This window comes from Carlito syrichta, unplaced genomic scaffold (genome assembly GCF_000164805.1).
Source record: "Carlito syrichta isolate Samal-C Ts95f unplaced genomic scaffold, Tarsius_syrichta-2.0.1 Scaffold316489, whole genome shotgun sequence".
In the NCBI taxonomy this organism is placed as follows: domain Eukaryota; kingdom Metazoa; phylum Chordata; class Mammalia; order Primates; family Tarsiidae; genus Carlito; species Carlito syrichta.
In genome coordinates this window covers 202,635-226,571 of record NW_007260585.1, presented here as the reverse complement: position 1 = coordinate 226,571, position 23,937 = coordinate 202,635, and the positions used below count along the sequence as shown (strand labels likewise).

General features: G+C 40.8%; 1 protein-coding gene across 1 annotated transcript in view; it reads right to left on the bottom strand.

Moving 5' to 3' along the window:
• Nucleotides 1–14,299: 14,299 nt before the first annotated feature.
• The window catches only part of MMP12 (matrix metallopeptidase 12), a 15,001-nt gene continuing 5,363 nt past the window's right edge, over nt 14,300–23,937 (bottom strand). The window contains exons 5-10 of the mRNA XM_008074561.1: nt 20,518–20,679; nt 19,604–19,727; nt 17,571–17,704; nt 17,039–17,198; nt 15,079–15,185; nt 14,300–14,404 (exon numbers count right to left, since the gene is read on the bottom strand). Coding sequence (XP_008072752.1) covers nt 14,307–14,404; nt 15,079–15,185; nt 17,039–17,198; nt 17,571–17,704; nt 19,604–19,727; nt 20,518–20,679 — 785 coding nt within the window. The 3' untranslated portion in view covers nt 14,300–14,306. The remainder of the gene's footprint in view (nt 14,405–15,078; nt 15,186–17,038; nt 17,199–17,570; nt 17,705–19,603; nt 19,728–20,517; nt 20,680–23,937) is intronic.

Genomic DNA, 23,937 nt, shown 5'->3' with positions numbered 1-23,937 from the left:
TCATTGCTCTAGCCAGGACTTCCAATACTATGTTGAACAGGAGGGGTGAGAGTGGGCATCCTTGTCTAGTTCCAGTTTTCAGGGGAATTGGTTCCAATTTTTGTCCATTTAGGAGTATGCTGGTTGTGGGTTTCTCGTAGATGGCTTTTACTATTTTGAGGTATGTTCCCCGTATGCCTAGATGTTCAAGGGTTTTTAATCAAGAAGGGGTGCTGGATTTTATCAAAAACTTTTTCTGCATCTAATGATATGATCATGTGGTTTTGTTTTCACATCTGTTGATGAATTTAATTACATTTATGGTTTTACGAATGTTGAACCAGACTTGCATCCCAGGAATGAAGCCTACTTGGTTATGGTGGATGATTTTTCAGATGTATTGCTGAATCCGGTTTGCTAGGATCTTGTTGAGAATTTTAGCATCTATGTTCATCAAAGATATTGGCCTATAGTTCTCTTTCTTTGTTGGATCTTTACCTGGTTTGGGTATCAATGTGATGTTGGCTTTGTAAAATTATTTGGGGAGAGTTCCATCTTTTTCAATCGCCTGGAATACCTTCAGTAGGATTGGTATCAGCTCCTCCTTAAATGTCTCGTAGAATTCTGCTGGAAAGTCATCTGGACCAGGGCTTTTTTTTGTAGGAAGTTTTCTTATTACATAGTCGATTTCCTTGATTGTTATTGGTCTATTTAGGGTCTCAATTTCTTCTTGTTCCAACCTAGGTAGGTTGTGTGATGTCAGAAAGTCCTCCAAGAACAACAGATTTTAAATCAGAGTCCCAGAAGGAAAAAATAAAAACAATTAAGAAAAACACTATTAAAGAGATAATGACTAAACATTTTCCAAAATGGAAGAAAGACTGAATCCACATATACAAGAAGCAAGGTAAAAAGAAATTTCCAAACATTAGGCAGAAAGAAAAGAAAGATCACTTACAAATGTGGTAGACTCTTTAAGAGTAAAAATGGAAACCTGAAGACATCTTCAAAGACCTGAGAATATTCATGTTAACCAAGAACATATACTCTGCAAAAATAACTTGTCAAGAACGAGTGGTAAAGGCATTTGCAGATAAACAAAAATTTAGAATTTTAATACCCAATAAAATTCACTTAAGAAAATTTTAAATCAGTGACTCTAAAATTCTTTGGTCTGTGGATGTCTCTCCACTCTTAAAAGTCATGGAGGACTCCAGAGAGCTTTTGTTTATTGAATTGTATCTACCAACATTTTAAAAATTAAAATTTAAAAATTAAATTTGAGAAATTAAAAGTAGTTTGGTTATGAATTCTCAATAGCAATAATAAGCGATTATATTTTAACATCAATGAAATATTTTTATGCAAAATAATTATATTTCTCTAAAACAGATTTGTGAGAAAAGCGGCATTATTTTACATTTAAAAATTCTCTAGGCCAGGTGTGGTGGCTCAAGCCTGTAATCCCAACACTTTGGGAAGCTGAGGCGAGAGGATTATTGCCTGAGTCCAGGGATTCAAGACCTGCCTGGGCAACTTGGTGACACCTCGTACCTACAATAAATCAAAAAATTAGCCAGGCATGGTAATGCAAGCCTGTAGTCCTGGCTACTTGGAAGGCTGAGGCAGGAGGATTGCCTGAGCCCAGCAGGTCAAGGCTGCGGTGACCACGAGTGTTCCACTGCACTCTAGCATTGGCAACAGAGTGAGACTCTGACTCAAAAACAAAACAAAACTCTTTAATGTCTAGTTTAATGGAAGACAATTACATAATCACATCTGCTTCTGCATTTAATCTGTGCAGAAGGTTGTTTTGTTGAAGTATTAGAAGGAATTTCAGCCTTACATGCATATGTCCACTAGAAAAGTGAGTATGTATTTTAATAGCCTTTTCAGGCAATAGCAGATTTTCTTCTTTGATAGTGCATAAAAGCTTAACAAGTGATAGTTTCTTTATAGTTAATGCCAATGAGAAATAGGCATCATGAAAGAGTAAGAATGAGATGACAAATAACTTCTTAGGATCATTAAGAAAACAGTTTTGACCTTGCAGAATCTCTCAAAGCGTCAAAAAAAGCGGTCTCCCGACCACACTTTGAAAACTGCTGCTCTAATGAGTGTACCTTAAGAAGAAGATACTCCAGAAAGATGATCAGAAAACTCAGTCAATGAGAAAAAGTAGTAAAAATGCATTGATTAAAAACACAGATAAGATGCATAGATTAAACACACAGATACAGACTGTAGAAATGAATCCAAACATGTCATTACTCTGCACTTAACTCACTAATTACTAGATGGAAAGATTGCCAGGTTATACTTCAAAAAGAAAGAAAGAAGTCAGGAGAATCAGTCACTTTATCTTTAACTAAAACTTAACCTAAAACTTAAGGACATGCAAAAGTTGAAAAAGAAAGCTATATCAGGCAAACACTCACCAAAAGAAAGCGAGGACAGACATTTTTATTCTTTCTTTTATTCTTTCTTTTAGACATTTTAATGTAGGGGAGTGTTTCATAATGATAAAATATTCAATCTATAGTAACAGTATAAAATTTCTGAACTTTTTGTTCTTTTAAGATCGCCTCAAAACTTATAAAGCAAAAATTGATAAAACTACAGGAAGACATAAATAAATTGACCATCAAGTGGCAAATTTCAACACATTTTCTCAATTAGTGATAGATCAAATGAACAAATACACATAAACACACACACACACACATATAGTAAAATAAATAGAATTTGGGTAATGCAATTACAAAGCTTAATATTGTTTACAAATGTAGACCCCTGCACTCACAATTAAAAATTCTTACTGTGCCTGTCGTTCTGGCTACTTGGAAGGCTGAGGTAGAAGGATCACCAGAGCCCAGCAGGTTGACACTGGGGTGGCCGTTGAGCGTGCTGGGTGATGGAGTGAGACTCCGACTCAAAGAAAAAAAGAATCCTCACTGGCCAGATATAGTGGCTCATACCTGTAAACCCAGCACTTTGGGAGACTGAGGCAGGAGGATGGTTTGAGGCCAGGAGTTCAAGACCAGCCTGGGCAACATAGTCAGACCTCATCTCTACAAATAAAAAACAAATAAAGAAATTAGCTGAGGATGGTGGCACGTGTCTGTAGTCCCTGCTACTCGGTAGGCTAAGGTGGGAGGATTGCCTGAGCCCAGGAGATCAACTGAGCTGTGATCGTACCACTGCACTCCAACCTGGGTGACAGAATGACCCTTAACTGAAGCACACATGGAACATTTATAAAAATTGGCCACATATTAGAGGAGTAGAGTCTTTTTTAAGATACAAATAATTGTTAGTGTTTCTCTAAACCAATGCAATTAAGTAAGAAATAAACAACAAAAGGATAAATGTCAAAAACCCAATATCTTTGGAAATTTTTGCTTTGCACCTCTAAGCAGAGGCTGCTGTGTACATTGGCACCGGTTGCATGTTGCCCAAGGACTCTCTGTGTAAAGGATGCTATGCACATTATAGACATTGCCAACTTGCAGTTTGGTGACAGTAACTTTCTGTCAGGTAGAAATCAAGGATCTTAAGAAGAGCAGTCTTGCCGGGCTTGGCGGCTCAGCCTGTAATCCTGTGCCTTGGGAGGCTAAAGTGAGTGGATTGCCTGAGCCCGCGGGTTCAAGACCCACCTGAGCAACTTGGTGAGATCTCATCTCTACAATACATCAAAAATTAGCTGGACATGGTAGCACGCTCCTGTAGTTCCGGCTACTTGGAAGGCTGAGGCGGAAGGATCGCCGGAGCCCAGTAGGCGAGGCTGCGGTGGCCGGGAGCGGCCACTGCACTCCATTCTGGGTGACAGAGTGAGACTCCAACTCAAAAAACAAAACAAAACAACACAAAACAACACAAAACAAGAAGAGCAGTCTTTTTTCTAATTCGTACGAAGACATCATGTGGTCTAGTGGCAGCTTTGCTTTTAAATCACACCTGTGGCAATGAAAACAAGCTACAATATTATTTATTTCAAAGACACTAACAATATTATGTATCGAAATCTATAGGAGGATGCGAAAGAATGATTTAATTGAAATGTATAGCTTAAAGACCTATATATTTTTTAAATAATCAAACATTAATAAACTAAGCACATGACTTTGGAAGTTAGAAAAGTACCCTATACATAATTTAAAGAAAATATAAGAAAGAAAATAAAAATGTAAGACAAAATAATGACACAGAAAGAAAAGATACAAAATAACAAATTAGCAAAATCTAAATTTGGTTGACAATCTAGGTAATAATAAAATGAAAATCTTCTGGTGATATTGATCAAGAAAAAAGAGAAAGACAAAGATTATCAAGAATGAACGAAGAGACATAGCTAAGGATACCCCAGATATTGAAAAATAAAACCAAGGCCGGGCGCAGTAGCTCAAGCCTGTAATCCCAGCACTTTGGGAGGCCAAGACGAGATGATGTCCTGAGCTCAGGAGTTCAAGACCAGCCTGGGCAACTTCGTGAGACCTTGTCTCTACAATTAGTCAAAAAGTTACCGGGCATGGTGGCACACACCTGTAGTTCCAGCTACTTGGAAGGCTGAGGCGGAAGGATTGCCTGAGCCCAGCAGGTTGAGGCTGCGGTGGCCATGAGATGCTACTGCACTCCAGCCTGGGTGACAGAATGAGACTCTGCCTCAAAAAAATTTTTTTATAAAAAGAAAACTAAAAATCTGTAAGACAAAAAAGAAGTCTATTCTATATCCTTTTTCTTCTAGTCTGTATTCTATTTTCTTTAAAATCTTTTAAGAAAAAAATTCTATATTTGATTTTCTTTTAAACTTTTAAAGAGAAAAATATAGGGTCTTCTTATAATTTGCAATAGAAAGGCACTTCTTAATTATGGAATTGTACAATAATAGACTGATTCATTTGACTACATTAAAATTAATTTCAAAATGATGTCAGCCGGGATGATAAAGCAAAGACCTTCAAAATATCCTTTTCCATAAAAGCAACAAAAACATGGGCAAAAAAAATAATAATAAAACTGTCAAAATAGACTCAGTATCCTGGAAATTAACTTACAACAATCTGGGGGCACATATTCAAGAAAAATGGCTGAATATCTCAAAAAACAGCCCACAATTCTTTATAGTGAAAACAAGTCATCTAGCAGCTGCTGGAGTCAGAAGGTTAGAGCTCTTTCAAAGTGTTGTTTCCAGAGAATTGTTACTATTTGACCTAACTGGCAGTTTCCTGGAAAACCCCACCCACAAGGCTACTTTTTATTTGACCTGACCCAGAGTGTGTTCAATGCAACCTACCTTTTCCCCAAAGCATTTGTCAAAAACAATCAGTAGCAGCTGTTTAACATCATAGCTACCTGAGCAGTTAAACGTTTGGTAATTCCAAAACCCAGTCATTCCGTGTCTGGGAACAGACCACAGAGAAACTCTTGCATTTGTGTCCCTAAGTTGGACAGGAGTCTACAGCCTCATCTATAATAGCAAAAGACCAGTAATAACCCTAATGATCATTGGACAGTTGAGTGGATATATTGTAGTATATTCATACAATACTTTGTAACTTCATGAAGCATTAAAACATATATAATGTTACAACTATATGTGGTATTATTAAATATTACAAAATATTACAAAAGTAAAATGTCTTCATAGTTTTTTGAGGCATTACGTAGTACTTAAGTACCTAAATATAAGATATAAAAAGTGTATCAAAAGACATGAAGGTCAGTGAAGACTGAACTACCTTGTGAATGGAAGGATAATTAAGATTTGTGTACAAGACCATGGAGTAAAGCATTTAAGGAGAAAGGACATCAGGAACAAATGTTTGGAGGGGGAGGTTTGTATGACGTGGGAGAATTGGTACAAATGCATCAAATCATTGCACAAACCTAACAGCACCACGTACTGATCACTGCTTATATGTCAGTGGTATAGTTACATATATTATGTGCAATCTCTAGCACTTAATAGCCACATCACAGATGAGTAAACCAAAATCCACCATGATTAAGTAAACTTCACAAATTTATGTGGTCAGATACGTAGCAGCACTGGGATTCACATTCAACTTGGATACTAATTAATTGACTCTTTTATAACTGTGAAATGTTCCTTGTACAATGATTCTTAAACTGTAGCATGAATCAGTCACCTAAAGGACTTGATCCAACACAGACTTTTGAGCTTCGGTCCCGAGCTGATTCAGTAGATGTGAAATGTGAAATGGAACCTGAGAGTTGCTTTTCTAATAAGTTTCTGACAAGTGATATTGATGCTCCTGGCCGGGGATACACTGAGAGAACCAGAACTTCCTGTCTCCTTGTTCTGCTGATTAGTCTATTAACGTATCCCTTCCCCCATTCCTTTACTTTCACTCTATTAATAATGTCTTTATGTTTAAAGTGGGTTTCTATAGATAGGAAATGGTTTCAGCCTGACAACCTCTTTCTTTCCGTTGGAAAGTTTGCACAATTCTTAATTAATGTAATTATTGGTATGATTGGGCTTAGGTCTACTCTCTTGCTGTTTGCTTTTGGTCTCATCTGTTTTTTCATGTATTCCTTGGGATTAATGGAATAAATTTTCAGTATCCTTTTTGGTTTGTTTGTTTTTTAAGTGAGAAAGCAGGATTTATTGAGAGGACAGAAAAGCTCCCACAGTGGGAGGGGACCCGAAGGGATTGCCCCTTCAGTATCCTATTACATCAACATGATTGGCTTATTAGTTATACCTCCATTTAATCTTAGTGAATTGCTTTAGGATTACAATTTTCACCTCTAACTGATCAGAGTTCAACTAGAATTATGCCACTTCACATGGGAGAACCTTACATCTACGGGTTTTACCACTTCCATTGTGCTCTTATTGTCATACATTTTATTTGTATATATGCTATCAACTCTATAACACATTTTTATTTTTTGGCTTCACATAGTTAATTATTTTTAGGACTACTAAAGATAGAAAATTGCCTTTTACATTTACCTATATATTTTATAATTACGATGTTCTTCACTTCTTTGTGCTGATATGTTACCGTTTGTTATCATTTTCTTTCCACTTGATGAAATTTAACATTTCCCCTGGTGCTTGTCTTCTGACAATGAATCCCCTTAGCGATTACTTGTCTGAAAAAGTCTGCATCATTTTTCATTTTTGAGGGTTATCTTCACTAGATATAGAATTCTAAATTGATACTGTCTTTTTTCGTTCATATACATATATTACCTCATTGTCTTTTTACATATCTATTCATTTGCTTATTTTTTTAATTTTTAAAAGTTTTTGAGCTGGAATCTCACTCCGTCACCTAGGCTGGAGTGCAGTGGCACACTCACGGCCTCCCTAGTGTCAAACTGCTGGGCTCCCAACCTTTCCACCTCCGCCTTCCTTCCAAGTAGCCGGAACTACAGTTGTGCACACTACCACAACTAATTTTTTAATTTATTGTAGAGATGAGGTCTCAACAAGGTGCCTGGGCTGGTCTTGAGTCCATGGGCTCAGGTAACCTACTCACCTCAGCCTCCCAAAGTGCTGGGATTTCAAACTGAGCCACTGAGCCTGGATCATTTGTTTATTTTTGAGTTGAAGTCTCACTCTGTCTCCCAGGCTGGAGTGCTGTGGCATGATTATGTCTCTCATCATAGTCTCAACCATCTGAGCTCAGGCAACCTTTCTGCCTCAGCCACCTAGGTAGCATGTGCCACCATGCCTGGCTAATGTTTTGATTTTTGATTTTTCTTTTTGTAGAGACAAGGTCTTGCTATGTTACGTAGGCTGGTCTCAAACTCCCAGGCTCGTTCTGGGATTACAGGCCTGAGCCACTGTGCCTAGTCAACTTGATTATCATCTGAATGCATTGTTTCTGTTAAGAATTCTGCAGTTAGATGACTTGGTGGCTTAGCCTGTAATCCCGCACCTTGGGAGGCTGAGGTGAGTGGATTGCCTGAGCCCGTGGGTTCGAGACCCGCCTGGGCAACTTGGCAAGACCTCATCTCTACAATAAATCAAAAAAATAGCTGGGCATGGTGGTGCCTGCCTGTAGTTCTGGCTACTTGGAAGGCTGAGGTGAAAGGATCGCCGGAGCCCAGCAGGTCAAGGCTGCGGTGGCCGGGAGCGGCCACTGCACTCCAGTCTGGGCAACAAAGACTCTAACTCAAAAAAAAAAAAAAAAAAATTCTGCAGTTGATACATACTCATATGTATTGTCTTTTATTTCTCTGTTTTTTAAAATTATTTTTTTTGAATAATGAGTTTTCAGCATTTTGATTATGATATGTGCCTTGATGTGATTTTCTTTGTGCTTATCCTGCTTGAGATTATTTAGCTTTTTGGACTTTGAGTTTTGAATTTGGAACATTCTGGTCATTATTTTTTCAAGTATTTTTTACTCCCTTTTTGGGAGACAGATATCCATTATGTAGGCTACTGGGGATTGTTTCACAGATTGCTAAGATTGTACAAGCTCCAATAATTTGGTTTGCACACCATCCTAGAAAAAGTACCATATACCTCATTGCCGAATATCACTATGGTCACTTTGAAGCACTCCCCTTGGGAAGCTATGCACAGTTGCCAGTGCCTAGTCCATTCATTAAAGCAATTTTGGAACTCTTTTTCTAGAATGGTCAGCAAAGCTGTTGTCATTATTTGTTGAGGTCTGACAAGTTCGCGCTTGCCACTGTGTACTTAAATTCACAGCACTGTGCAAATAACTATATTAGAACACTCTCCCTACTCACCTGATCTGACCCCCCAATGATTTTTTTCTTTTTATTTTTTTTGAGTCAGAGTCTCTCTCTGTCACCTAGGTTAGAGTGCAGTAGCATGCTCACGGCCACTGCCGCCTTGACCTGCTGGGCTCAGGCAATCCTTCCACCTCAGTCTTCCAAGTAGCTGCAACTACAGGCGCATGCCACCATGCCCAGCTAATTTTTTGATTCATTGTAGAGATGAGGTGTTGCCAAATTGCCCAGGCTGTTCTCGGACCCCTAGGCTCAGGCAATCCTCTCTCCTCTGCCTCCCAAAATGCTGGGATTACAGGCGTGAGCCACTGCTCCCAGCTGACTTTTTTATCTAAAGATTAAAGAAACATTGAAAGAAAGACATTTAATGACATTCAGAATATCAAGGGTAAAACGGTGACGGCTCTGATGGCCATTCCAGAAAGAGTTCCAAAATTGCTTTCGTAATGGACTAAGCACTGGTGATGGTGCATAGGTTCCCAAGGAGAGTGCTTCAAGGGTGACCATAGTGAGATTCAGTAATGACATGTGTAGCACTTTTTCTAGGATGAGTTCATGAACTGAATTGTTGGACCGCGTATATCCATCTCTTCTGCAACCTACTTTTCTTTCTCTAGTCTCTATTAAAATCACTTCATAAATCAGGTGCTAAAAAATCATCCTGTACTTTTCAGCCAGGATTCCAATGCAAAACTCTCACCAAATCCTATGAATTCGCCCTTCTAAGCCAGACATTGTGGCTCACGCCTGTCATCCCCGCATTTTGGGAGGCAAAGGCAAGAGGGCTGCCTGAGTCCAGAGGTTCAAGACCAGCCTGGGTAACTTGGTGAGACCTTGTCTCTACAATCAATAAAAAAGTTAGCCAGGCGTGGTGGCATGTGCCTGTGGTTCCAGACATTCGGGAAGCTGAAGCAGAAGGATTGCCTGAGCCCAGTAAGTGGAGGCTGCAGTGTCTGTGAGCATGCCACTGCACTCCAGCCTGGGCAACAGAATGAGACTCCCACTCAAAAAAAGAAGAGAAAATCCCCCTCCCTTGTAGCTGCCATTCACATCTGTTCTCCCATGACTGTAATTCAAGTTTCCAGTATTTCTTGCATAGGCTTGTGCAATACTGTCTATGCTTCTATTAGTCTGCCTACTGTGTTGCATTATAATGTGTTGTTCTCATGTCTGTCTTTGTTACATTCTTACCATATTTTGTGCCTTTGAAGACAGAGACAATCATCTTTGGGCTGCTTGCATCCCCCCTTGCTTATCACAGGACCTGGAGTCTAATACAAATAATTTTTTTTTTTGAGTTGGCATCTCACTCTGTCACCCAGGCTGGACTGTGGTAGCATGCTCATGGCCACCGCAGCCTTGACCTACTGGGCTCAGGCGATCCTTCTATCTCAGGCTTTCAAGTAGCTGAAACTACAGGCACACGCTACCATGCCCACCTTATTTTTTGATTTATTGTAGAGACAAGGTCTCACCAAGTTTCCCAGGCTGGTCTTGAATCCCTGAGCTGAGGCAATCCTCTCAACCTCAGCCTCCCCAAGTGCTGGGATTACAGGCTTGAGCCACCGCGCCCAGCCAAATAAATATTTTTAAGTGAATGAACAAAGTCAAAAAAGTAAACCTGGGAAATTGTGTGCAGCCCAGATGGGGCATATTCTCTCCTTTCTTCTGCAGGGGGTAAGGAGGAAGACGGGATCCAGGTGGGGCGGGACCGAGAAGTTGGCGACAGTGCAAAGTCTTCACCTGCTAGTCCATGTGGTGGGCGGGTCTGCTTTCTTTCCTGTTGGTTAATTAGTGCTCAACTATAATTTTTAAAAGGCTAGACATATGATTTTATATAAATGTAAAATGAATGTTACAGGAGGCCGAGGCGGGAGGATTGCTTGGGTACAGGAGCTTAAAACCAGCCTGGGTAACATAGCGAGACCTTGTCTCTACAAAAAAAATCGAAAAATAAGCCAGGCATGGTGGCGTATGCCTGCAGTCCCAGCTACTCAGGAGGCTGAAGTGAAAGGATCACCTGAGCAGGAATGGGAGGCTTCAGTGAGCCATGGTCATGCCTGCACTCCAGCCTGGGCAATACAGTGCGTCCCCGACTCAAAAAGAAGGAATTTGTTAAAGAAATTTAACCCTCTAGTAAGGAAATCAGTTCAAAGAAAGGTCTGAAGAACAGACATATATGTATTAAGGAATACTGAAATAAATTTTCTAATTATGCAAATGGATGAATATTTTATAGGTCAATAAAATATAATGCTTGAGATTCTTCTGTATGGCACATATAAGTTGTGTCTCTAACAGGGAAGGCTTATTTGCATTGCTATAGAAAGAACGATTTATACCACTCTGAGTTTTCTGCTGTTCCCCTCCTTGCAGAGTTATAGAATAGCCTAGTCAGACTGCCTGCCTTTAAGTCACAGCTCCAAGACCAGGTGGCCTTGAGCACGTTACACTCTTGATGCCTCCGTTTCCTCATCTGAAAAATAAGGATGACAGTATCTACCTCATGGTTTTGTTATGAAGATTAAAACATCTTTATTTTCTGTGATATGTAGCGCTTAGGACAGTACCTAGCACATGGTTAACACCATAAGTATTTATTCAACAAAAGTTGAAAATATAACACCAATGGAGGTCAAGGGGGGAAAAACTCACATTGTAGGTCTTGGAAGGCATGTATTTCCATGAACATTATGGATAGTGAGAGGGCTGTGCTCTGGGCTTTTATTCCTATTCAGCCATCATTGAAGATAAGCTGCTTCCTCCTGAATTACTGAGGCCAAAGTCAATCCAACCTAGAGAACAACTGATATTTTTCAGTGTTGATCCCGTAGAAAATGTTTCTTCTGTTGAAGAAAGTTTAGCATCTAGCAACCTGTGGGGAATAATACTTCTTCTAGTGGCAACTTCGCCCTACTCTTTGCAAAGACAACTCTAGGATTATTTCACTGAAGGGACACATGCTTGGGTTGAGAATGGACCCAAGACAAGAAGTCAGAAAACTCTGTCCCGTCTAGATATTTTCTGAGCCCCAGGTTTCCCCTAATGTCAGTTCATTCCACTAGTGAAAATCTGAGCTGAAAGGGACTTGAGTACATCAACTAGTAATGGGCTGCCGATAAATTAAAGGTTAGAAGCATTCCACAAACCCAGCAACGGTGAGAGTTCTTCAGTGTATACAACCCAGAAGACGGGAGAACCATGCGTCAGGGTAGTTGGGAAAATTCTCAAGACAGGCCTTGCTACTAGCATGATGGGCTGACCATGCATTGTGTTGTTTTCTCAGTAGACCCCTGAGGTGTTTACCACTAATATTTCCTCCTAAATTTAAGAAAGCTTGGCTGTAATCCCTTGTCAAAGCCACACAGCAATTATATGGCCCACATTGTGAGACCTGACTATGAAAGTTACCAAAATGGGCGGTTCCCACTTAAACCCTTCTCCTCCTTTCCCAGGCTGATCTTGAATCCCTGAGCTGAGGCAATCCTCTCAACCTCAGCCTCCCTAAGTGCTGGGATTACAGGCTTGAGCCACCGCGCCCAGCCAAATAAATATTTTTAAGTGAATGAACAAAGTCAAAAATGTAAACCTGGGAAATTGTGTGCAGCCCAGATGGGGCATATACTCTCCTTTTCTCTGCACGGGGTAAGGAGGAAGACGGGATCCAGGTGGGGCGGGACCGAGAAGTTGGCGACTAGTGCAAAGTCTTCACCTGCTAGTCCATGTGGTGGGCGGGTCTGCTCTCTTTCCTGTTGGCTAATTAGTGCTCAACTATAATTTTTAAAAGGCTAGATATATGATTTTATATAAATGTAAAATGAATGTTATCGGAGGCCGAGGCGGGAGGGTTGCTTGGGCCCAGGAGCTTAAAACCAGCCTGGTTAATATAGCGAGACCTTGTCTACAAGAAAAATCGAAAAAGTGTGTAAAGTGGTCATATACATTTTATTTTTTGTTTTGTTTTTGTTTTTGTTCTTTTCATACATACTGGAGGAATCCCTAGGAGTCAAGTGCAGCCTAGAGAACGTCTTCTCATCTTGAGACCAAGGATACATGTGGCCTTCTGTAAGGAACCAATAGAAATCTTTTCCTTTTCTTAGTTGCTATACTTCTACTCACTTCTTGGTACAGTCACAGCAAGACATGTTTTATTTTAAGGGTAGGTCCAAGCTGGGTGTGGGTGGCTCAAGCATGCAATCTCAGCACTTTGGGAGGCGAAAGTGAGAGGATTACCTGAGCTCAGAAGTTCAAGATCAGCCTGAGCAACACGGCAAGACCTTGTCTCTACAATAAATTTAAAAAATCAGCTGGGCATGGTAGCACATGCCTGTGGTTCCAGCCAGTTGGAAGGCTGAAGTAGAAGGATCACCTGAGCCCACCAGGTTGAGGCTGCAGTGGCCATGAGCATGCCACTGCAGTGTAGCCTGGGCGACAGAGTGAGACTCCAACTCAAAACAAAAAGAGCAGGTCCAGAGTTATTGAAAGGACATCAGATGGAGTCGGTATACCCAGTGAGCAGCCATTTTGACATTGCCTTGATCTGTCATGTTTTTCTAGCAATTCACCTTAATTTACCCTCTAATCACGAGCCAAGGACAAAACCAGTTTCTCAGAGGTAGCAATTGATAATTGTCTTACAATCCCCTCCCCAGCTTGTTTTGTAAACAAGTTAACCTAATCAGCCCCTCCTGACCTGCATGACACAGACCTCATCAACATGGCAACTGTCATGTGACTAGCCCACCCGTCTGCTGAATATTCATCACCTGACATCAGTCACTATGCTCATCTGTTCTCTTCATTAACATGGAACAGACCACCACCCCATCACCTTAATGACATGCTCATACCAAAGGGAAGGTTTAGAAGCATTCAACTGCAAGCAGTCATTTGCTCTTGTTTTGTTACGCACCGGCCAGGCCATGTGTTGGTGGTGCGATGGCCGCCATGTTTTCTTAGCTTCAGTCCCCTCCCCTACCTTGGGGAGGTGAATCTCTTCTCTCTGTCTCTAATTTATTTTCTAAATAAACTATATCTTCTAACCTAACTTCTGTGCAATTCTTTGCATTTTTCACGTGGCACCAGATTGTAGAACAGACAACCCCCGTTGAGTCTGACCTAATATCTTGGAGGCCTCCAGCAGGACTTTTTTTAACCTAACAGTTATTTTTAATGTACAAATTCCATTTTTCAAGGAAAAATATATTAAAAACGAAATACTTTCTTTCAAAGTTTTTATTTTGATTAAAAATATATATACTTAATTTTAGTTAAGCCAGAGGTAATTATAATTTCTCAGTCCAGGGATATTAGGAAACAACTTAAAGAGCATTCTCCAAGAGGTATTCTCTTGGCCTTTGAAGGTATCTATTTTCAAACTTAATAGTAAAGTCAAGCAAAAAATTGACAATGAGGGTTTTCAAAGCCAAGTATTTTGTATAATCAATCATGTATCTATGCCCTGTAGATTTCATCTCATTTTATGATACATATCACTATATATGGTACACTGAGTACATAGCAAGTATGCAATAAATACTTAGTACACTGAGGTAAACTGATAGACACTCTTAATTACACCATTCCTAACAACCAAACCAGCTGTTGCTTTTCAGCCTTTTGGTGACACGACGGGATAGGAGACCATATTCAAACTGATTAGATCCTTGGAAGAAATAGTATCCTGAAAATGAAAACAAATTAAATTATTTAATTCTCTGAAAATTAAACATAAACATAAAAACATAGATCTTTAATAGATTATCTAGATGAGATGGGATGTGATATGGAGATGTAAATGTTGGGGACCCTTGTCTGTGTGTCCCAGATATCAACCCACAGCCAGTTGTGTTCCAAGTGAAGGACTCAAGAGAGAGGATGTTGGACCAGGTGGGCCACACAGGGACCTCTGGTCTTGTCTGAAGACTCACAACACACACTTCTCTCATCCTACACTCAGCCTCGAGCCATGAGAGACAAAAGAAAGGTCGAGAACCCAAGTGCAAGGATGAGACTCCAGACACACTGACTCTCGGCTGCAGCGTGCTCACTTACACGTACTGTGTAGCTGATGTGGTCAAAGAAACTTCCAGAGATTAGGCATATGGGAAATAGCAACCACTGCATTCCTCCTGCATGCCACCACTCTAGGGACACACGATTAGGGCCACCTGCTCATTCTAGCACCCCCCGCCCCCCCGAATTGGAGCCAAATATAGTGTGAGTTTATCCTTGTGGCTCCGTGGGGAATTGCAGGTCCTATTACTTTCCTATGGAGCCCCAGTCTATGATCCTGGAAGCTTCATGGTGTTTTAAAAGGGGATTTCCAGGGTCTTCATGGTTTCCTAATCCACTTACTGAATTTAGAATAGAAGACTGCATCAATTTTAGGTCCAATTCCTGAGAAGTACTTGGTAATCAATTGGGGAAAACCCAGGTCCATGGACTGTCTCTTCTCATCATACCTGAGCAAAAAAATAACCAGCAGGAATGCAATCAGAAAGTGGATTTTGTGACATAAACCACAAACCCGCCTTTTCTCCTGACGGGCTCTTCCTGAAAGGGTTTAAACTGTGATAATGAAGAAAACTGAGGATTGAAGCATTCACTTGTTTCCTCTAAGTCCCTACAGGACCCCAAATTCTACTTCCTGATTCTAATTAAGCTTTTCCTCACTATCCCATGATGTTTTCACTGGTGCTTGGTCCTACTGTACAGAGTCTAATATCAAAGGTGATTCATCTACAGTATTTATTGATTAATGATTGATAGTTATCAATAATTGATTACTAATTAATAATAATTTAGCAGTCTGTCAGTAAAGCCCTCTTTACTGAGCTTTACACTGAGACAAAAGCAACCATGTCTTCCCAGAAAACAATGGATGGGCCAAGGGTTTCAGAGTCAGGGAACTAAAGGGTTTTAAACATATATGTTAGAAATTAATTGAAAATAAACCTTTTAATTCCAGGTTGCATATAATCAAGTCCCAGTTTCTCTCTTAAATTAGCTCTTACCAGCAAGCAAAAAGAGTTTTGTTTCTCTCTATACTTCCGAGTGGCAATTGAATCTGTTATTTATTTGTATTCAGTTTAGCTCTCCAAGTATTTATTGCTTGCTCAGAACTATCTTACTGGACTTTAAGGGAAATAAAAACCTTGGGGCAGACAGAATCATAACACTAAATAGGGTTAACAACGTTGGTCAGAACTGAAATGTCAATGCTGATAAAGGCGACCTATGACAAACCATATCCATTGGCGAGCTCTTAATTTGCTAAAATCAAAAGTTTTGTTTCTCAAACAGGGCTGAGGATTGGTGGACAAACTCAAGTCATAAGCACGTGGTATTCAATTAGAATTAAATAATGAATTATACATGCTCAAGAAAAAAATAGTTGCCCGGGAGCAGTGGCTAACACCTGTAATCCCAGCACTTTGGGAGGCCAAGATGGAGGGACTGCTTGAGAACAGGAGTTGAATACCTAGCAACACAGTGAGGCCTAGTATCTATTAAAAATTTATAAATTAGCTGGACATGGTGGAGTGCACCTATAGTCCCAACGACTTGGGAGACTGAAGTGGAAGTATTGCTTGAACCCAGGAGGTCGAGGCTGCGGTAAGCCATGATTGGGCCACTGCACTCTAGCTTGGGCCACAGAGTGAGACTCTGACTCAAAGGAAAAGAAAAGAAAAACTAGCGGTTGTAATGAAACCACACACATTCCATTCTGCCTCGTGTTGATCATGCAAGCAATCTGGGTAATGATTGGTTTACTCAGAAGAGGGAACAGATCATTCTCTCTTCCTTCACCATTTAGACACTTGAGACGAAACAGGCAGACACTCAGATGAGCTTCTGTCCTCACTCGCCCGTTTGGTTTTTCTTTCAGGAAGACTTTGCCGAATCTCCTGTCATATAGAGGACGGTTTCCTCGTTTTACTTTTTGGACCCAGTGATTATGCAAAGGACTCTGGAAAGCCATATGCCCTCCAAACTGACTGTGGATTAAATTCCGGGCCTCATCCACCCATTGCACTCTTCCCCAGTGTGTTTCCAACATGATCCATAACATGGCATTGTATTTATTTAAAGTGCTCTTTTCAAAACAGCACACTCTAAACTATCTCATACATCAGCAACCAAATGTCGAACAACTAGGTTGGCAATAACGGCTTGAGTCCCATATTCTCTTCATCCCTCTCCCAGGAAGGTCAAGGATCTTTAGAGACTTGCACAGAACACTTCCTTCTGGAAAATTCCATCCTGTGCCTCTTTCACAAAGTTAGGGGTCAAATTACAAACCGTTAAAGCTCACCTCCAATATCGGTTGTCTACAAAGAAGTAGGTCTTAAGAGAAAATGGGTTAAAAACAGCTGCGTCAATTTTTTTCACAGAGTAGGGGAAGCCCAGAGAATGTATGCTCTTGGGATAATTTGGTTGTGGTCTTAAATGGCTAATTAACCAGTATTTGTCATCTGTGAAGACAGAAAAAGGATGCATTGAAATTATACAGAAAGTAATAAAAATATTGACTTGCTACAAACAACATAATTCCTTTCCCATTGTTCTAAAATGTACTGCCTTTTGTTCTTAAACATAGTCTATCTCCCGTGGTTCCATGTGGCTTTTCTCAAGCATTACCATCTTATATTTTACAAACCCTTCCCAAAAGTTGTATGTATTATTTAGGTACTTAGGTTACTTTAGTTTACAGTTCAAAGTCACTATTCATAAAATCTAGAGTGCTTTTTTCTTTTGTCTGTGTCTATAAAAAAAGTAGCAATATTCTCTTAATTTGTTCTCTTCCTTGAAGTAGACTGAATAGTAAAACTAAACATCGGGATTACCTTTAAAAAGAAAAACTTGATTTCTGGTTGTAATTTCATAAGCAGCTTGAATGCCAGATGGCAAGGTTGGCCATAAGGAAGAAATTAAACTAACACTGGTCTTTGGATTCCCGGCAAACTTCCACCAGAAGAACCTGACATGAAAGACATTTAACACTTGTTAGAGACCACCGTAGACTCAAAAACCATGGAGGATGAGTGGGAAGGGCGTATGAAAAGACTCGGTATTTCTTTCTATCATCTTCACATTCTGTTCCCTGGATGTCTGATGTCCATGGAGCCACAAGGAGGGGATCTTAATATTGATTCCTTAATGATAACAATGACTTTAACATGCAACCTGAGATATGGAAATGCCCTGGGGCTTGGTCCCAGGATCTCGGGTGTTAGTCTGACCCTACAATCCATTTTGTAACCTCAAGGAAGTCACCTAACCTCAAGTGCCTCTGTCTATACTCTCAAAAATGGGAAATATTTGTCCTACTTGCCAAATATCAGTATTTCCAACTGTCCCCACCCTTCTCGCCTGCCAGCTATATCTGTTTCCACAGAAGCCATAAGTCATCCTGGAATTCTCTTCTCTATAAATCAAGTATCTTACATCTGTAGTCTTTTGCAGTCTTATATCCAGACGTCATCATTTTAATCTATGATTAAAACAGTCTGGCTTCTCTGTTTTCTGTCTTCTAATTCCCCAATCCAGATTCCTACTGCAAATCCATTTTTATATGCCAATGAAAGGTACCTGTAGAAACCTAGAATAAACTTAGCTTACTCTTAGTTTGGTATTTTTGCCTCAGCATAACCATTTTTGCTTAGACTTTGCCCCTGACATGCTTTGAATCTAGCACAGGTTAGACATAGATAAATAAGTTTTCAGTAGGCAGGTTTTAGGAACCATTCAGACTTTCACCGCAGGCCAAGCAGCAGACTACCCCACTCCCTCGGCAAATCTCCATCAGATTCAAGACAAGGACAGAGTCATAGATATGATAACAGAGACCCAGTGAGGTGGGCTCTGCCTGTAATCCCAGCACTTTGGGAGGCTTAGGCTAGAGGATTGACTGAGTCTGGGGGTTCCAGACCAGCCTGGGCAACTTGGTGAGACCTTATCTCCACAATAAATCACAAAAACTAGCCGGGTGTGGTGGCGTGCGTCTGTAGTTCCAGCTACTTGGAAGGCTGAGGCCGAAGGGTCGCCTAAGCCTAGGAGGTCGAGGCTGCTGTGGCTGTGAGTGTGCCACTGCACTCCTCCCTGGGCAACAAGAGTGAGACTCCAACTCAAAAAGAAATGATAATAGACCACCTTTTGGTTAAGGAGTTTGTGGATTACAAATGTCTGACAAAGTCTCTTGCAGGAAAATGCCCCTCCCCTTGTCTCCTCTCATCTAACCCGCCACTTGAAGGCATGAGATGCTAACGTCCGGCAACCTCAAGATCTAAGACTCATGTGACTAACCCATCCATCTGCCTGCTGTCCATCACCTGATGCCAGTACCTGTGCTCACTTGCCCCTTAATAACGAATGATGTGGAATGGACCACCACCCAATCACCTTCACGACCTTTCCCCCTCCAAGAGAAATGGCTAGAAGGACTCAACCACGAGCAGACATTTTGCCATGGCCTTACTAGACTCTTGTGTGGCCACATGCTCTCTGAGCTATGACTGTCGCCAGGCTTTCTGGCTTTGGCCCCCTTCCCTGCCTTAGAGAATCTCCTCTCTCTCTCTCTCTCTCTCTCTCTCTCTCTCTCTCTCTCTCTCTCTCTCTCGCTCTCTCTCTCTCTCTCTCTCTCTAATTTACCTTTAAGTAAACTATATTTTGTATTCTAACTTCTGCGCAATTCTTTGCATCTTTCATGTGGCATCAGATTGCACCCCAGACACCCACACCCGCAGTGGGACTGACCTAGCATTCTGGCGGCCCCGCTGGGAGAGTGTGACCCTACCATCCATTTTTTTCTAGTTAAAACATAAATGTAATCCCACCACCCTCCTGCTTCAATATTGATTAGGTGTGAAAATGATCCTACCTGTCTTTGAAGAAAAAGATTTTATCTCCCACTGTGGTGACAGCATCAAAACTCAAATTGGGGTCACAGATAGCTGATGTTGGACTGTCGGGTTTGGGCAAGTGTTGGTCTTCTTCAGGGCCTCCTGAAAATACATTTTAAGAAGCATTAGGACAAAAAAAAAACTTGCATTTTACTTCATACGAGGAAGAACCATTATTTTTTAACACAATTTTCTTTCTATTTTTTTTTTTTTTTGAGTTGGAGTCCCACTGTGTCGCCCAGGCTAGAGTGCAGTGACATGTACACAGCTACCCCAGCATCGACCCACTGGGCTCCGGCGATCCTTCTGCCTCAGCTTCCAAGTATCCGGAACTATAGGGGCATGCTACCATGCTAAATTTTTGATTTATTGTAGAGATGAGGTCTCGCCAAGTTGTCTGGGCTGGTCTCAGACCTGTGGGCTCAGGCAGTCTTCTCACCTCAGCCTCCCAAAGTGAGCACATTCAATTTTCTTAATGAACATTGCATAAAAATCCATTTGCATTTCCTATAACATTAACAGGAAGCATAAAATAAGAATTTTTTTCATGTGGTTGCAATATTATGGAGAAAAGTCTGATGACTTATTTTTTCCACCCAGTTACATTATTTTACCTGTGATCCTTCTGCCACAAGCAATGTCATCTTGGATAGAAAGAACACCCAAGTTGAGGCCTCAGGTTCTGCCTGTGTCAGGTTCTGACATTAACATACTGGGTCTCTTATCCTCATCTGTAAAATGACGATAATGCCTGTGCTACCTACCTCACTGGGTTCTATGGGGTTCAAAAGAAAGGATGGATATGAAAGTTTGATCCAAATGCAGATATTCCTAGACCGATCATAAGCACGAGTATCTTCATATGGCAAAATGATAAAGAAATTCAACTCACCATAGAGGGACTGAATGCCACGTATGTCATCAGCAGAGAGATGGAATGTGTTGGGGTCAACGTATCTGTAGTTGGGAAACATGATGGCCTTTGGATCTTTGGAATGGTCAAGACCCAAGGAATGGCCAAGCTCATGAACAGCAACGAGGAACAAGTTAGTACCTAAGAGGAAGCCAATGAAAAGGGGTAAGGCAGTGAAATACGTTGCCATCTTGGACACTAATACAAAGTCTGACGCAGTGAAAAAGAAACAGAAATCATTTACTTATCTCTCTTCCCTTTTGAACAGGCATTTCTCAACCTCAGCACTATTGACAGTATAGGCCAGATGAATCTTTGTTGTAGGACTGTCCTGTGCATTATAGATGCTTAGAAATTGCTGGATTTTACCACTAAACACAAGTAGCAACTCCTCTTTTAGTTTTGACAACCAAAAAAAAAATCTTCCAGACATTGTCCAAGGGGTACACTGGGTACAAAATTGGGTACAAAATTGCCTCTGATTAAGGACCACTGAACTAGTCCAAATGAAGTATATTCTGTTGTGAGAATTCCCAGGATAACTCATAGTAGTGTTCAACAGTTTTCACTGCTTCTAAAACATTCTCAACTCCCATGATTCATTCTGCTTTTACTTTTGATCAAGCTTCAGTAGATACAGAAAAGTCTTTAGTAGTCATCCTTTCCTAAACCCAAATATAAGGCTATCATTGCTTCAGGTACTGAATCACTGAGTAATATAAAGCATATCTAATCCTTCTACAACTGAAAGGAAGCCACCATGCTCTCCATTTATAAATGAGGAACCAGTATCAGTAAGATTAATTGATGAAATTAAGTGCATGAGTCAAGATTTAAATCCAAATTTCTTGGTTCTAAAGCTCATGCTTTTGCTATACCTGATTCTAAATAAAGTTAAAGAGTCTGTATAACTCAAGGAAAGGACATGAAAAAAGAACAAAAAAAGAGAAAAAAATTTAAAAGAATCTACACTTATATAAAATTAGACTTAAAGGATTCTTATATTACACTTACATTTATTAAACACTTATATTGCGCTTATAAGTTAGACATATAGGACCTCCAAGTTTCAGTCATGCTCATTCATTTTTTTAAGGACTTCTCCTTTGTAGTTAAGAGGGGAGTGTGTTCCTTATCTCAAATTTCTCCTTTTGAAGAAGGTCTGAACCATTGACGGAAGTTTTTATATTCTAGTTCAATGTCTTCCTTTTTGTTTCGTTTTCTTTTTTTTTGAGTTGGAGACTCACTCTTGCTGCCCAGGCTGGAGTGCAGCGACACACTCATGGCCTCACCTGCTGGACTTAGATGATCCTTCCGCTTCAGCCTTCCAGATAGCTGGACATACAGATGCACGCCACCATGTCTGGCTAGCTTTTGTGATTTATTGTAGAGACGAGGTCTCACTAAGTTGTCCAGGCTGGTCTCGAACCCGTGGACTCAGGCAATCCTCTCACCTCGGTCTCCCAAAGTGCTGGGATTACAGGCTGAGCCACCAGTCCCGGCCTTTGTTTTATTTTTCTATGACAAAACTGTAACTCAAGAAGTGACTAGCCCCGAGTCACACACCCTTCGACTGCAGAACCTGGCCTTGGAATACTCTCCAGTATCCAAATGCAAACAAAGTTGACAGCACTCTCCGAGGGAGAGTCTAAATACAAATTCTCCAAGCATGCTCTGTAGCATGGATTCGGCAAGTAACTCAGAGCTGCTTTCATTTTTTCTCTCAAGCAGAAAAAAGAAGCAGGGACTCAGTTATTCTCTACACTCTGCATAAGACTGGAAAGAGTTAACAAAGTTTTTGCAATGTGGCCTAAATATGATTTATCCTATTCCCAATTCCCACGATACTCCTACAAACCCTCACCACTGATCTTCATCTCAAAATAATAGCTTTCTGTATGTGTGCTGCTTCCCGCTAGGTTGTGGGCTCGAGGGTAGGATTGTGTCCTTCCCCTCTCTGTATTCAAATACTCCATCACCCAACACCACAATTGAAACTCTGTAAGCTTTTAATTTTCTACGTAAAAAAGTCAAGCTGAGAATGAGCATTTTAAGTTAGAATTTTTATAAACAGACTGGGCACAGTGGCTCGCACTTGTAATCTCAGCAGTTTGAGAGGCTGAGGCTAGAGGATAGCCTGAGCCCTCGAGTTTGAGACCAGCCTGGGCAACATAAGCAAGAACTGTCTCTACAAAAAAATCGAAAGAAATTAGCCGGGCATGGTGATGTGTCTGTAGTCCCAGCTATTCAGTAGGTTGAGGTGGAAGGATCCCCTGGGCCTAGGAGGTCGAGGCTGTGGTTAGCCCAGGAGGTGGAGGCCGTGGTGAGCCCTGATTGCACCACAGCACTCCAGCCTGAGCAACAGAGTGTGATTCTAAATCCTGCCCTACCCACATACCCTCAGAAAAAATTTTCGTAAATAACATCACTTTTCAAGTGAATTAAAAAATAAGGCAACATGGACTGGGCATAGTGACTCACGCCTGTCATCCCAGCAATTTAGGACGTGGAAATGAGGGGACTGCCTGAGTCCGTGGGTTCGAGACCAGCCTGGGCAACTTGGCGTGACCTCATCTCTACAATAAATCAAAAAAATTAGCCGGGTGTGGTGATGTGCCTCTATAGTTTTAATTACTTGGAAGGCTGAGGTCAAAGGATCACCTGAGCCCAGCAGATAGAGGCTGTGGTGGCCATGAGCGTGCCACTGCACTCCTGCCTGGGTGATGAAGTGAGACTCCAACTCAAAAAAAAAAAAATCCTCTTCTCATCAGAAATTTGGTAAGCCCTAGGCTATGTGTCAGACTAAAACAAATGACCTTTCTGGTGAACATACTGTCTATAAAAATATTGCCATTTCAAAAAGGGAACACTTCTACACTGCTGGTGGGAACTTAAACTAGTATAGCCTCTGGAGAAAACAGTGTGATGATTCCTAAAAGATCTAAAAATCGACCTCCCATACTACCCTGCAATCCCCCTACTAGGAATATACCCAGAGGAACTCGAATCACTCTATGAAAAATATACCTGCACACGCATGTTTATTGCAGCACTATTCACAATAGCCAAAACATGGAGCCAACCGTGCTGCCCATAGAAAGAGGACTAGGTAAAAAAAAAAAAAAAATGTGGTACATATACATGATGGAATATTACGCAACCATAAAGAAGCACAAAATTATGAACTTTGCAGCAACTTGGATGGGCTTAGAGGCTATAATACTGAGTGACCTATCACAGGAACAAAGAACCAAATATCACTTGTTCTCACTCATAAACAGACCTTGAGCAACTATCATAGTACTATAAGAAAGGGATTGGAGCCGGGCTCAGTGGCTCAGCCTGTAATCCCGCCCCTTTGGGAGGCTGAGGTGAGTGGATTGCCTGAGCCCACAGGTT